Below are 13,426 nucleotides of genomic sequence, written 5' to 3'. Positions count from 1 at the left end.
CAACGTAGTGAGACTTCTGTGTCTACAAATAATTTTTCTTTAATTAGCTGGGCATGGTGGTGCCTGCTTGTATTCCTTATACAAAAGGCTGAGGTGGGAGGATCGCTTGAGCCCAGGAGTTCAAGGCTGCAGTGAGCTATCATTGCCACTGCACTCCAGTCCCTGCAACAGAGCAAGACCTAGTCTCTAAATAAATAAATAAAAAGCTAGGGCTGTAGGGGCAACATTGTATTCTGCCCTGACCTACCACCATCTCCAGCTCCCTGAATTGTTTTGGGGGAGGGGTGAGGGTGGCCACCAGAATGGGAGAGGGCTGAGGGCACAGAAGGAACACAGGCTGCGGGGAGAAAGCAGACCTCGGCTCTGCCACTTAGCAGCTATATGACCTTGAGCCAGCCTTTTCATTTCCCAGAGCCTCAGTGCCCTCCTCTGCTGCAAGGGACAGAAGTCAGTTACTTGCTCTGCTGCTCCTGGTACCGGAACAGGCTGTCTTCTGGGAAACGCATTCCAGCTCTAGATTGGGAGGGCTCCGCCCTTCTCACCCTCATGACAGACTCGACCAATCAGAGTGCTCCATCGCTGTCCGTAGTGATTGGCTTGGAGGTGGGCATGTGACCCAAGCTCGGCCTATGAGAACTCTGAGGACTTTTACCAGAGCCAGTGGGGAAGAGGCTCTTGTTGGCCCTGGTGTTGCTGAGCTAGCAGGATGAACGCCAGCAACTGTGGGTGATTTTCTCTGCCACCCCAGCAGAAGGCGTCCCAGAGGATGAAGCCAACCCAGAGCAGAGGAATGGAGGGAGACGGACCTAGTGCTCTGAGGCCGCTGCACACCTAGATCCAGCCACGCCTATAGCAGATGCCCCTGAGCTTGCCGGGTCAGGTGGCCTTTTTCTTAGGCTGTTTTGAAGTGGATTTCTGTTTCTTGCAACAGAATCTGACTAGTGCACCTGTAAAATGGGGTTCCTGTTACCTATCTCATAGCATTGTGTGAAAAAATTAGCATAATACATGTAAAGTAACCAGCCGCAGGTTCTCAGTAATGCTTAGTAAATGTTGAACCAATAAAAGGATAAATGAGGTCACAAGAGCCTCGATGTTTTACCACAGGTAAGCTTTAGATCAAGACGTGACAAGGTGGTTCACCCAGACCTTCCTCTTTCTGTCCTGGATGGTTCAGAAGAGACCCAAAGTCTGTGCCTGGGGAGGGCTGGGGTATGGAGAGCTGGCAGTGTGTTCTCACCGGAAAGCACAGAGGATGCCGAGGGCGACCAGGAGCATGACCAGGGAGGAGCTGTAGCCCACGGTGTACATGACTTTCAGCTTCAGCAGGTAGGAGTGCTGCAGAGAGAGGCACGTGTCAGCCCCGTGGCCCTCCTGGCTAGCTCTGTGCTTCTGTGCCTCAGTGCACCCACTTCAGGCAGCTTGAACCCCACCGACGCAGCTGTTCTGCCCAAACTCCAAGGACGCCAAGTCACAGAGGCATAACGCCATAACATCCTGGCATTGGAAAAGCCCTTAGGGGTCATCTGATGCCAATTCAAACTTCCACCTTATGTATGGGGCCCTTTTGCCAACTCTCTGAATTCAAGCCTTTGCTTTAATACCTCTAGAGACAAGGTGCTCACTGCCCTTTGAGAAAGTTAATTGGTGTACAACACCACAAAAGATTATATTTTGTTTATACGAAGCTAAAATCGATTACTTGCACCACATATTGGTCCATTTTCTGGAAAAGTTGCAAAGGTCATGCAGAGAGGCCTGCCATTTTTTTAAACAGCTATTCTGCCCATTTGTTTCTCATTCGTTTTCTCTATATTAAATATTCCCTGTGTCAGGTTGGGTGCAGTGGCTTATGCTTGTAATCCCAGAACTTTGAGAGGCTGAGGAGGAAGAATCACTTGAGCTCAGGAGCTCAAGACCAGCCTGGGCAGCATGGCAAAACACTGTCTCTCCAAAAAAATTTTAAAATTAGCGAGGTGCAGTGGCACACAAATGTGGTCACAGCCACTCAGAGGCTGAGGTAGGAGGATCATTCAAGCCCAGGAAGTCAAGACCACAGCAAGCCATGATCCAGCCACAGCACTCCAGCCTGGGTGATAGAGTAAGACCCTGTCTCAAATAAATAAATGCATAAAGACATAGGGAATATGTCTTCAACCTCTTTCCACTATCCTTCAACCTTTAGTTAAATTAATATATGCCAGTTTGTTAACGTTCTTCTTAAATAAGACCCCAGAACCACATAGCTGAAAAGCTCCGGATGCATGCTCTGACGAGGAAGAGGCAGAATGGGCCCATCACCTCCCATCTCCCCTGGTCTGTACACTGCACACCTATGCAGTCAAGCAGGCATCCACTTATTCAGCAGCCATTTCACATTATTGGCTTATCTTTGAGGCAAAAAGACCTAAATGGAATATGAAAATTAAAAGATTTGGCCAGGTGTGGTGGCTCACACCTGTAATCTCAGAACTTTGGGAGGCCATGGTGGGTGGATCCCTTAAGGTTAGAGTTTTAGACATGCATGGACAATATAGAGAAACCCTGTCCCTACTAAAAATACAAAAATTAGCTGGGGGTGGTGGTGTATGCCCGTAATCCCAGCTACTTGGGAGACTGAGGCAGGAGACTCCCTTGAACCTGGGAGAGGGAGGTTGCAGTGAGCTGAGATTGCCCCGCTGTACTCCAGCCTGGGCACCAGAGTGAGACTCTGTATCAAAAAAAAAAAAAAAGAGCTGCATTTAGGTTCAAAAAATAAAGTGATATTAAAAAGAATCAAGGGAATATAAATTAAAAGAACAGTTTTTATAGGGGAGGGACGGTGGGGGGTGGGGAGTTGGGGAGAGATAGCAAGGGGAGAGACGCCAGATGTAGGTGATGGGGAGGAAGGCAGCAAATCACACTGCCACGTGTGTACCTATGTAACAATCTTGCATGTTCTTCACATGTACCCCAAAACCTAAAATGCAATAAAATAAATTTTAAAAAAAGAATAATTTTTAACAACAAAACTAACAAATATTTAAAAGTAATAATTTTCTATGCAGGTGAGGGTATAATAGGAGTGAAAACTGGTTCAACCTTTCTGGAAAGTAATAAATATGTATCAAGAACCTTTGAAATATGCATTCCTTTTGACTTCCTTCTACCTCCAGGAATTGATTCTAAAAAATAATCAGAAATAAAAAAGCATATTTATACATAAAGATGTTTATCACAGACGTATTAGCGAGGAAAAAACCCAAATGTCCAACAACAGAAGAATAGTTAACTAAATTATTTTAAATACAAATGATTTTCATGCTGTGCCACTAATAAAATGTTGTTTAGACTGGGCACCGTAGCTCAAGTCTGTAATCCCAGCACTTTGGGAGGCCAAGGTGGGCGGATCATGAGGTCAGGAGTTCGAGATCAGCCTGGCCAACACGTGAAACCCCATCGCTACTAAAAATACAAAAAAATTAGCAGAGTGTATTGGCATGCGCCTGTAATCCCAGCTACGTAGGAAGCCAAGGCAGGAGAATCACTTGAACCCAGGAGGTGGAGGTTGCAATGAGCCCATCACACCACTGCACTCCAGCTTGGGCGACAGAGCAAGACTCCATCTCGAAAAAATAAAGAAATGTTGTTTGCCAAGAGTTTAAAACAAGTCAGTATATGGTGATACATTATCACATGAAAAGGCAGAATTCAAATTTGACGTGTGCAATGGGATTCCAGCTATACGTAAAAATGTATTAGGTTGAATTATATAAAAATGGATTCTGCTGAGAATTTTTTTTTAAATTTAATAAATGAATTTTTAAAAAGAATTATATGAAATTGCCCTTTTTTATAGATCAAAAATGATTGAATATCAACACAAAAAATAAAGAAAATTTTTAAAAAGATTGAATTATCAGCCATTCCATGTGGCTCAATCTCATACATACAGAGAAACAAGACTGTAAAGAGATACGGTTGATGTTCATAGTGGTTAACTTTGCATTATAGGTTTGCAAGTACAGTTGTTATTTTCTTTTGTAATTTTTCTATATTTCTAATTTTTCTACAGTGGATAAGGGCTATTTGTAACCAAAAGAAAAAGGTAGTTAATTTTTTAAGAAGACACAAGAATAAAATAGGGGCTGGCTGATAGCTCTTCATGGGAAGATAACCTTGAGGTTAGAAAGACTAAACCTCTGTCGAGCGTGGTGACTCACACCTTAATCCCAGCACTCGGGGAGGCCGAGGTGGGTGGATCACCTGAAATCAGCAGTTCAAGACCAGCCTGGCCAACATAGTGAAACCCCGTCTCCACTAAAAATACAAAAAGTTAGCCGGGTGTGGTGGCAGGCACCTATAATCCTAGCTATACTGAGAAGGTTGAGGCAGGAGAATCGCTTGAACCTGGGAGGCAGAGGTTGCAGTGAGCCGAGATCTCACCATCACACTCCAGCCTGGGCAACAAGAATGAAACTCTATCTCAAAAAAAACAAAAAACAAAAAAGAAAGAAAGAAAGACCTAAGCTCCACAGTGTCACCCAGTGTATGACAGAGAAAGAACAGAGGCTTTAGAGCCGGGAGACAAGGGTTCCAAGCCCAGACTGTGACTCACCAGCTGTGTGACCTTGAGCAAATTATTTAACCTCTTTGAGTCTCAGATTCCTCATCTGCAAAATGGGGATAATAATATCTACCTTGTGGACTTGTTGAAAGAACAAATACGGTGTCAGATAGAGTACCTAGACAATGCTTTGGCACATAGGAAGCACTCAGTGTATGGTAACTTTAATTTCTTCCCACCCTACCATCCTCCCTCAAAATGAGTCAGCGGTTTGAGATGATATGAAGTCCGAGGCACAAAAAAGCTCAAAAACTAGCTTCATTCTCAGTTACACTGATGGAGTGCTGTGGGCAGCTGGCCACGTGGGAATGTTCGGAGAGGCTGGGCATGTTATTTTAAGAGTCACATTAATAAACTGAAGCATTTCTGGAGGAGGGTGATTGTGTCATCTGAGAAGTGCATGAAAAAACCGGGTTCATGACACCTAGAGGGGAAAAACACCCACTTAGAGGAGAAAAGTGTTAGACTGAATGACGTGTAGAAGAAGGGCCAGACCTCGTGTGTGAGCTCCAGATGGGGGAAGTTTCCAGAAAGGAGGCAGATTTTGACTCAAGGTGACCGAAAATTTTCTGACAGCGGGAGATGGCCTTCAATGAGAAGGTTGTCATGTGACATTGAGTTCCCACTAATGTAACTGCTCTCCTGGAAGCCAGGAGTCCCCTCTCAGGGATGAGAGGAACAAGACCCTTGAAGGCAGTGGGTTGCCTTGAATTAATGGTTCCTAGGCTTTGGGACATCAAAGACCTGTGAAATGTCAAAAAATTGAGGCCCATTGTGTGAACCGCTAATCTCGCCATGTACGAATGAGCCGCATTGCGGAGGGTGCCAGCCTCACTCCTGGGTGTGCCTGGGCCAGCCTGTAAGAGCCTGCAGGGGCACAGGGTGACAAGGAGAGGCAGTGATAGGCAGAAGATGCTGCACTGTCCTGCGGCTATGGCCATTACCCACCAGGTGACCAGCCCACCTCTCATGCAGACCTGTTCCTGCCTTGTAAGGCCTCATGCACCCAGAAAGAGCCTTGCTCCCTGGAGTTTTCATGTGACCTTCAGTCCTTAGCTCTTTTTTTTTTTTTTTTTTCTTTTTTTTTTGAGACGGAGTCTCACTCTGTCACCCAGGCTGGAATGCTGTAGCACGATGATGGCTCACTGCATCCTCAACCTCCCAGGCTCCAGCAGTTTTCCTGCCTTAGCTTCCCAAGTAGCTAGGACTACAGGGAAGTGCCATTACAGTCAGCTACTTAAATTTTTTTTTTTTTTTTTTTTTGTAGAGATAGGGTCTCCCTGTGTAGCCCAGGGTGGTCTTGAACTCCTGAGCTCAAGTTATTCTCCCAGGCCAGCCTCCCAAAGTGCTGAGATGACAGGCATGAGCCACCACACCCAGCTGGTCCTCAGCTCTTAACATCCATAAGTGTGCACCACTCCCAGAGCACACGGGGCCCAGAAGCCTCACGGCTGTCTTGAATTCAGTTGTCTCTCTCACTGCTGTCTGTCCTAACTGTGCCACCTGCTTTGTGTAGCCTCTAGATCAGCGGTCACAGGCATATTTTGTGAAGGGACAGAGTATTTTAGGCTTTGGGCACCCTGTGGTCTCTTTTGCAAATACTCAGCCCTGCCCTTGCCGTGCAGAAGTAGCCTTACTACAGGAGGAATGGGCTTGGCTGTGTTCCAATAAAGCTTTATTTACAACAGCAGGCGGCGAGGCTGCATTGGGCCCAAGAGCTACAGTTTGCAAATCTCATTTTACTTACCCACGCGGCATCTATGGGTGCTCTTACTGCCAATCTGGGTCCACTATTGGTGTCAGTAATATAGTGCGTCAATAATACAGTGCTGTATGCCAAGTAAGGATGTCACAAGAAGTGAAGAAGAAAAGAAAACCAACTAACACGTACCTTTACCCTCAGTTGATGAAAAGAAAAGACATTTTAACAATAAGAAATAGGATGATTCAGGTGGACTGGCATTCAGGGACCAGGGAATCATGTGGTCAGGACACCCTTCCAACCTTAGAGTTGTCGTTTTGGTTTTTTTTTTTTTTTGAGACAGAGTTTCGCTCTTGTTACCCAGGCTGGAGTGCAATGGCGCGATCTCGGCTCACCGCAACCTCCGCCTCCTGGGTTCAGGCAATTCTCCTGCCTCAGCCTCCTCAGTAGCTGGGATTACAGGCATGCGCCACCATGCCCAGCTAATTTTTTGTATTTTTAGTAGAGACGGGGTTTCACCATGTTGACCAGGATGGTCTCGATCTCTTGACCTCGTGATCCACCCGCCTTGGCCTCCCACAGTGCTGGGATTACAGGCTTGAGCCACCGCGCCCGGCCCCGTTTTGGTTTTTTTTTAATGCAAGCTGAAGCCAAGCTAGGTCTCCTTTCCACCATTTTTGGACAATTAATTTTCTGAGTTAAGTCCAGAGCTTTCCATTTTCCTTTATAAAATTTCAGCTCCTTGGTTTGGGATTTTACAGTTTTAATCTTGGCATGAACATTGTGGTTAAGGCTCTGTGCTCCATTTTCCCTGATGATTTGTGTAAGTCGACAGTTATTATGTAGATTTTTTTTCTTCTCTTTTTGAGACAAAGTCTCACTCTGTTGCCCAGGCTGGAGTGCAGTGGCAAGATCTCAGCTCACTGCAACCTCCGCCTCCCGAGTTCAAGCAATTCCCCTGCCTCAGCCTCCCACGTAGCTGGGATTACAGGCACATGTCACCATGCCTGACTAATTTGTATTTTTAGTAGAGACAGGGTTTTGCTGTGTGGGCCGGGCTGGTCTCAAACCCCTGGCCTCTAGTGATCCACCCATGTCAGCCTCCCAAAGTGATGGGATTACAGGCTGAGACACTGTGCCTGGCCTGTGCTGTGATTTCTGATGGCAGTCATCTTACAATGCCAGCCTGAGGATGAGGCCGCCAGGACAGCAGGAAGAGAGATACAGACGACACGGTCCCTGGTGATTCTGTGGTGCTGCCTCATCAAAGAATCCCAAAGCCCATTCTCTGCATTTCCAGTTATGTGAGCCACATGTGCTTATTAAACTAGTGAGAAATGGGTGTTATTTGCAGCACAAAGCCTTCTTTTGAACCTTCATCCCACCACCCATCATGATATTCCTTTTTAGTTTTATGGATTTTACAAATTTGATATAAGTCAGCCCCGTGTCTTCATATAAGTCGATGATAAAAGCGCTCCTCTGCAGAGGGAGAGCCCACTCACCACCCCTCCAAGACCATGAGTCCCACTCCGTGTCGAGTCACCTTACTAATCACCCCACTCTGACCAGATCTGAAGATCTCACGTATGTCCCAATGGGATGACACACCCTGAGAAAGAAGGAAATGCATCCTCCCCTTGGAGTTTGCCCTCCTTCACGTAGAGCAAGGCTGATGCACTAGAGAGAGAGGGGTCTTAGAGAAACGCAGAAGAGGCTGTGCTCTGCCACCCGGGCCCCTCCCTTCTCCCTGAACTCTGCCGCTTTCCATTCATGCTTTCTCCCATGACCTCACCCTACCCTCCAAGGGACAAGCAAGCTTATCCACCCATATTTCCTCTGGAGAGTTTAGCTAATGGGACCTGCTAAAAGTGCACTTCCCGGCGGGCCCCACATCTTATGGGGAGGCATCAGAAGATAGAAGATGGAGCACCGATGCTATTGGAGCTAGATTTCGTTTAAATCCAACCTCTACTGCTTTATAAGCATGTTCCGCAATCCCTGAGCCCCAGTTTCCTCTTCTGCACGGTGAGAAAAACAATGAATGCCCAGGGTTATTTTGAGGGTTGAATACAATTGCAGCTGGCACTCGGTAGACGTTTAAGTGCACAACAAATACTTACTGGGCACCTCATAGGTGCCAAGCATTGTGCTGGGCACTGGGACCTGGAAATGAGCAAGACTCTGATTTGTCACCGTGATTTTGCCAAGCCCCAGCCCTGGCCCATAGCAGGTCCTCCTTGAGTGTGGAGTGAATGAATGCCTTTGAGGAGCTTGTATTTTAGTGAGAGAGATGGAGGCACGTAGCATACACTGATCATTTTAATATAACACAGTAGGTAATAGCCAACACCAAGCTCTAAGGGAGCCACACCTGTGGAGAGAGGAGGAAACAGCTGGCACTGATGGGCCCGAGTGGAGTCTCAAAGGATGTATAAGAATCAGTCTGCCAGGCATGGTGGCTCACACCTGTAATCCCAGCACTTTGAGAGGCCAAGGCAGGTAGATCACCTGAGGTCAGGAGTTCAAGACCAGCCTGACCAACATGGAGAAACCCTGTCTCTACTAAAAATACAAAAAATTAGCCAGGCATGGTGGCACGTGCCTGTTAATCTCAGCTACTGAGGAGGCTGAGGCAGGAGAATCACTTGAACCCGGGAGGCAAAGGTTGCAGTGAGCCAAGATAGCACCACTGTACGCCAGCCTGGGCAACAAGAGTGAAACTCTGTCTCAAAAGAAAAAAAAAAAAATCAGGAAAAGAAAGGAGGAAAGTATTCTCCAAGGCAAGGAAGGGGCTCTAACAGGGGCAAAGGCCCAGGTGGGAGGCAGGATGGCAGGGTGTGTGTGAGAGTTGAGAGACAGGGCCATCCTGGGAAGTGACAGGGAAGCAGAAGGAGCTGAGCCCAGACAGGGCCCTGATGGCCCCCCTCAGAGGATGCCTCTGGAAGTCCCCAGAAAAGGTCAGCCGATTACTGAAGGGAGCATCCTCTCAGCTAGGGCTGCTCTGCGGCCGGGCTCCCTCCTTGCTTATCAGAGCCAGGAGACTCCTTTGAATGCTGTAAACATTTTTTTTTTTTAAGAGACAGTGTCTCACTCTGTCCTCCACTGCCCAGCTTAGAGTACAGCTACACAATCACTGCTCACTGCATCCTCAAACTCTCGAGCTCAGGCAATCCCCCTGCCTCAGCTCCCTGAGTAGCTGGGACTATAGGCACACACCACCACACTCAGCTAATTTTTAAACATTATTTGTAGACACCGGGTCTCACTATGTTGCCCTCAGGCAATTCTTCCATCTCATCCTCCCAAAGTGCTGGGATTATAGGTGTAAGCCACCACACCTGGCCAAAAGCAAACAACTACTGAGCACTTCCTATGAGCAGGTACCCATCTCAGCATGCACATAAATTAACTCGTTTAGTTCTCCTGACAAGCCTATGTCAGCACTATTAGCCCACTGCACAGATGAAGAAACTGAGGCACATAGTGATTAAATCTTCCCCAGTCCCACTAAGGTCAAGGTCGGTATTCAGACGCACCAGCCTGGCTCTGAACATTCAGCCACCACGTTAGCTTCTCTTTCAGTTGAATGAATACAGCACCCCCAGTCTCACGGTGGTACAGGACATTTCCTACCTACCTGTGCCTGGGTCCTCCTGACCATCATCTGCGGATCGACAGACCAGGGCAGTGAGGCACACCCACTGACACCTGGGCGAGTAGGAGGCAGGGGGACAGGGCAGTGCTTACGTCCTGACCACTGTCCCAGGCCTGTGCCACCGTCTCCTCTCCCAGGGCCTCCTCACCCCACAGGTTCCTGTTCCCAGGTCCATTGGGTGGACGTTAACAGGCTTACCCGCTTCTCGTTGGAAGAGTCGTTCACGTTAACGCCACAGGCCAGATCACGCCTGGGGAAGGTTTCTGACCAGCCATCATGTGTGCAGTTTCGGAACAAGGAACCTGTGGGTGCCAAGCATCCTGTAAGTGAGCCGTGGGCCGGGCACTGTGATTTTCATAGTCACATCTATTGTAACAGGTAGCTATAAACCACTTTATAGCGTGGAAATGAGGCACACAGCAGTTCCAGAACTTGCCCAAGAGTACACCCTAGCGAATAGGGGAAAGGGATTTGAACCCTGGGACTCGGGCTCCAGAACCCACGCTCTTAAACACACACCAGGTGCCAATCCCCTTTCTCACCCCAGCGGGGTGCTGCTCCTGACCCCAGGTCCTGCCACTGTTTAGCAGGCAGGTCCCCCGGAGAATCTGCGGCGCTTGCCCAGTACATGGCCACTCCCATCGTGATTTTTTCCCAGGCTCCCATTTTTACTCATCCTGCTCCACGGAAGTTCCGTTTTAAATGGAACTTCACACCCTGCTCATGCGGCCATTTGAAAACCACCGGAGTGCCATTGAGATGAACCCCTCCAGGCAGCGCCCCCCATGGAGGGTGCAGTTACTAGACCTTCATCCATGATCTCTAGACCACCCCTCTACATTTTTCCACATAATAATCGCAAGGCCACCACAGTCCTCCTGCTCAGTTGCTCACCGCCCCCCACCTCTGGCACGAGACTGCATGCTGGGCCCTCTCACCACGTGGGCAGTGGCTTCCCCACCTTCCCAGCGCCTGGCCCAGAGTCTTTGCTTATCAAGCACAGGCTGGCCGGCTGGACAGAAAGGCGCACTGAATGGGGGTAAAGAGCCTGCTCTGAGCTCTTCTCATAGCGAAGAGGAGAGCGCTTCCCCACTGGAGCTTTTACAGCAAGAACTCAGCCTGGGGAGGGAGCCACCAGCCAGGAAAAAAGTCTTGGAAGGCCATGGTGAGGAGCTTCCCTCCTCTGGCTGAATGGCCCCGCTGCATTCTGTTCTCTGAGCTGCTGAGGAGGGCTGGGATCTGACTCCCCAGCTCTGGAGGGTCTAGGTGTTGTAGGGTGCAAGTCCTGTGGGTGCGAGCCCTGCCACCCCTTCTCTCTCACTGGAGCACGGCCCAGGGGGGCCTCAAGAGCCCCAGCTGAGCCTGGCATGCTCCTCTACACAGCCCCAGGGGCTGGGCCCCTGCCTCACAGGGTTTAGATCTAATCCTCACAATGCCCCTCTGAGGGAGGTGCTGCTGCCCATTTTACAGGCCAGAACATCAAGGCCGAGAGTTGGGCTATGGTGCCAGCCACAGTGTATGCCATCACTGTTCTGCCCTCCCCCTGAAGTCTCAGGGGCAGCGTCTAGGACCAGGAGACCGAGTTCTCTGGGCTCTGGGCATGCCTGCCCTGTGAAGGCTCAGGAGGCTGGAGCGCAGCCAGATCTGAGTTTGAAACCTAGGGCAGCCTCTTAGTCACTGTGTGACCTTCGGTGTATCATTTTTCTGTGCCACAAAATAATCACCCACACTGCAAGAGTGAGCAGGAAACATAAGAGCACACAGAAAATGCCCATGCTGGTGCCAGGCACAGACTGGGCGCGAGGCATCACTCCCCTCTTTTTGGTCTTTCTAAAATAAGCAGGAGTGGGTGGAGCTTGGAATCTTGGAATTTAGGGAGGTGTGGGAGGTTTCTGGAATTAAATCAAGGGAGTTAGGTTGTCAGGTGGGAAACAACGGTGGTCAGATTTAGGCTGGGCGGATGGGAAGGTGAGTTAAGGGAACAGGGACTCCCCCAAGGCCAGAATGGAAGTTTATAAGACAGCGCATGCCTACAGGCTGGGCTCCCTGTGGACACGGTCAAGGGCAGCAGGCCTGCCTGTTAGGGGCCCTCTCCTCACTGACCCAGCAGGACTCCCAAGACAGATGCTGCATGTGACCCAGGCCAGGTGCCCAGAGCTGCTAACGAGGCCGGGCCTCCTGCCTTCAAACTGCAGAGCTGCAAAGGAGGTGGGCTGGGCTCTCTCTGGAGCCCCTTCAATGCCCCCCTCCCACTTCCCCACGGCTGAATTCCTAATAGGTAAGGGAAACTTAACCAGGCACAAGCCAGTGCGCACCTCAGGGGACCCCCAAACGGGTGTGTGAGAGTGTGTGTGTGTGTGTGTGTGTGTGTGTGTGTGTGTGTGTGTAGTTTGCAGGAAGTCCAGTCCAAAGCATCTGACTTTCAAAAGGCTCCGGGACCCTAATCAGGTAGGAAAGCATGAGCACTTGAAGGCCAGATCCCCACTAAGTAGGAAGAGAAAGAGGGCCAAGGGGCCGCCGCCAGGGAAATGTGGCTTTTAAAAGGAACTCTGGAAGACCAGCGTCCTTTCCAGAATCAAAGGAATGCGCCCCACAGGGAGTATTCTAGGCCTGGCATGAACAGAAACATCTGGGGGCAGAACGGGCCTGCGGTCTCTCCAGCCACGTGGACCCCCTCCTGTCAGGACCTGTGTGGTAGGTGCCCTGGAGGAGAATTCATTTATTTTCCAGAGCACCTTGTCCTCACTGGGCACTCCCTCTGGGGTTAAGGATGGGGGGCATCACCCAGGGGAGCCTGCCTTCCTGCGGGGAGATGAAGGGGCAGGGGTCTAATCAAGACTCAGAGGCAGATCTATGGGGAGGAAGGTGGGTGGGTGGGAGTTCCTGGTGACAAATTGAGGCCAACTGTTGGCCTGTGCTCTGGGGCCAGCCAGTGAGTGCCCCGAGGCTGGGTATGAACAGCGTGGCCCCCAGCGCCCTGGAGAGAGCCCAGAGCCCAGAGGGCAGGGCTTCGGTGTGGACCTGCAGCCCCACAGCGACACCATGTGGCTGCGAGAAGAAACTGCAGCAGAGCAGGAGCAAGACCCCAGCTTCCACCTTCACGTTGTGCGGACACAGCAGGGAGCCCCTGAGCTTCCCGCGGTAGGCCACGAGCAATCCAAGGGTGGGCGAGCCTCAAGAGGGAGACACTGAGCCTCCACCTAACGAGGCAGGCAGCGGCTCTAGCAAGTAATTGAGAAAGGATGTGACAGGACTGGCACTTGGTCACTTTGTGGACTGGAGTCAGAAAGGGGAGTCTGGGCGTGAACTCGCGCCTGACCAATCTGCGGCTCCAGGGCCACCGCATGTGGACTAATCTCCTGTGTCCTGAGCTCCCAGGATCCCAGAGACAGGCATGGAGGGGCCATGCTGGCAGGTAATGTGTCGGTAGGCTTGAAGGCAGGGGTGTGTGGCCGGGGGG

General features: G+C 49.8%; 1 protein-coding gene across 1 annotated transcript in view; it reads right to left on the bottom strand.

The window, feature by feature from the left end:
* SCTR (secretin receptor) overlaps positions 1–13,426 on the bottom strand; it is an 82,414-nt gene that overhangs the window by 25,997 nt on the left and 42,991 nt on the right. Inside the window, exons 4-5 of the mRNA XM_032250639.1 lie at positions 10,165–10,268; positions 1,241–1,338 (exon numbers count right to left, since the gene is read on the bottom strand). Coding sequence (XP_032106530.1) covers positions 1,241–1,338; positions 10,165–10,268 — 202 coding nt within the window. The remainder of the gene's footprint in view (positions 1–1,240; positions 1,339–10,164; positions 10,269–13,426) is intronic.

Source organism: Sapajus apella, unplaced genomic scaffold, assembly GCF_009761245.1.
Source record: "Sapajus apella isolate SASKATOON/1434 unplaced genomic scaffold, GSC_monkey_1.0 scaffold72, whole genome shotgun sequence".
NCBI classification, from domain to species: domain Eukaryota; kingdom Metazoa; phylum Chordata; class Mammalia; order Primates; family Cebidae; genus Sapajus; species Sapajus apella.
This window is presented reverse-complemented; position numbering and strand designations above follow the sequence as displayed.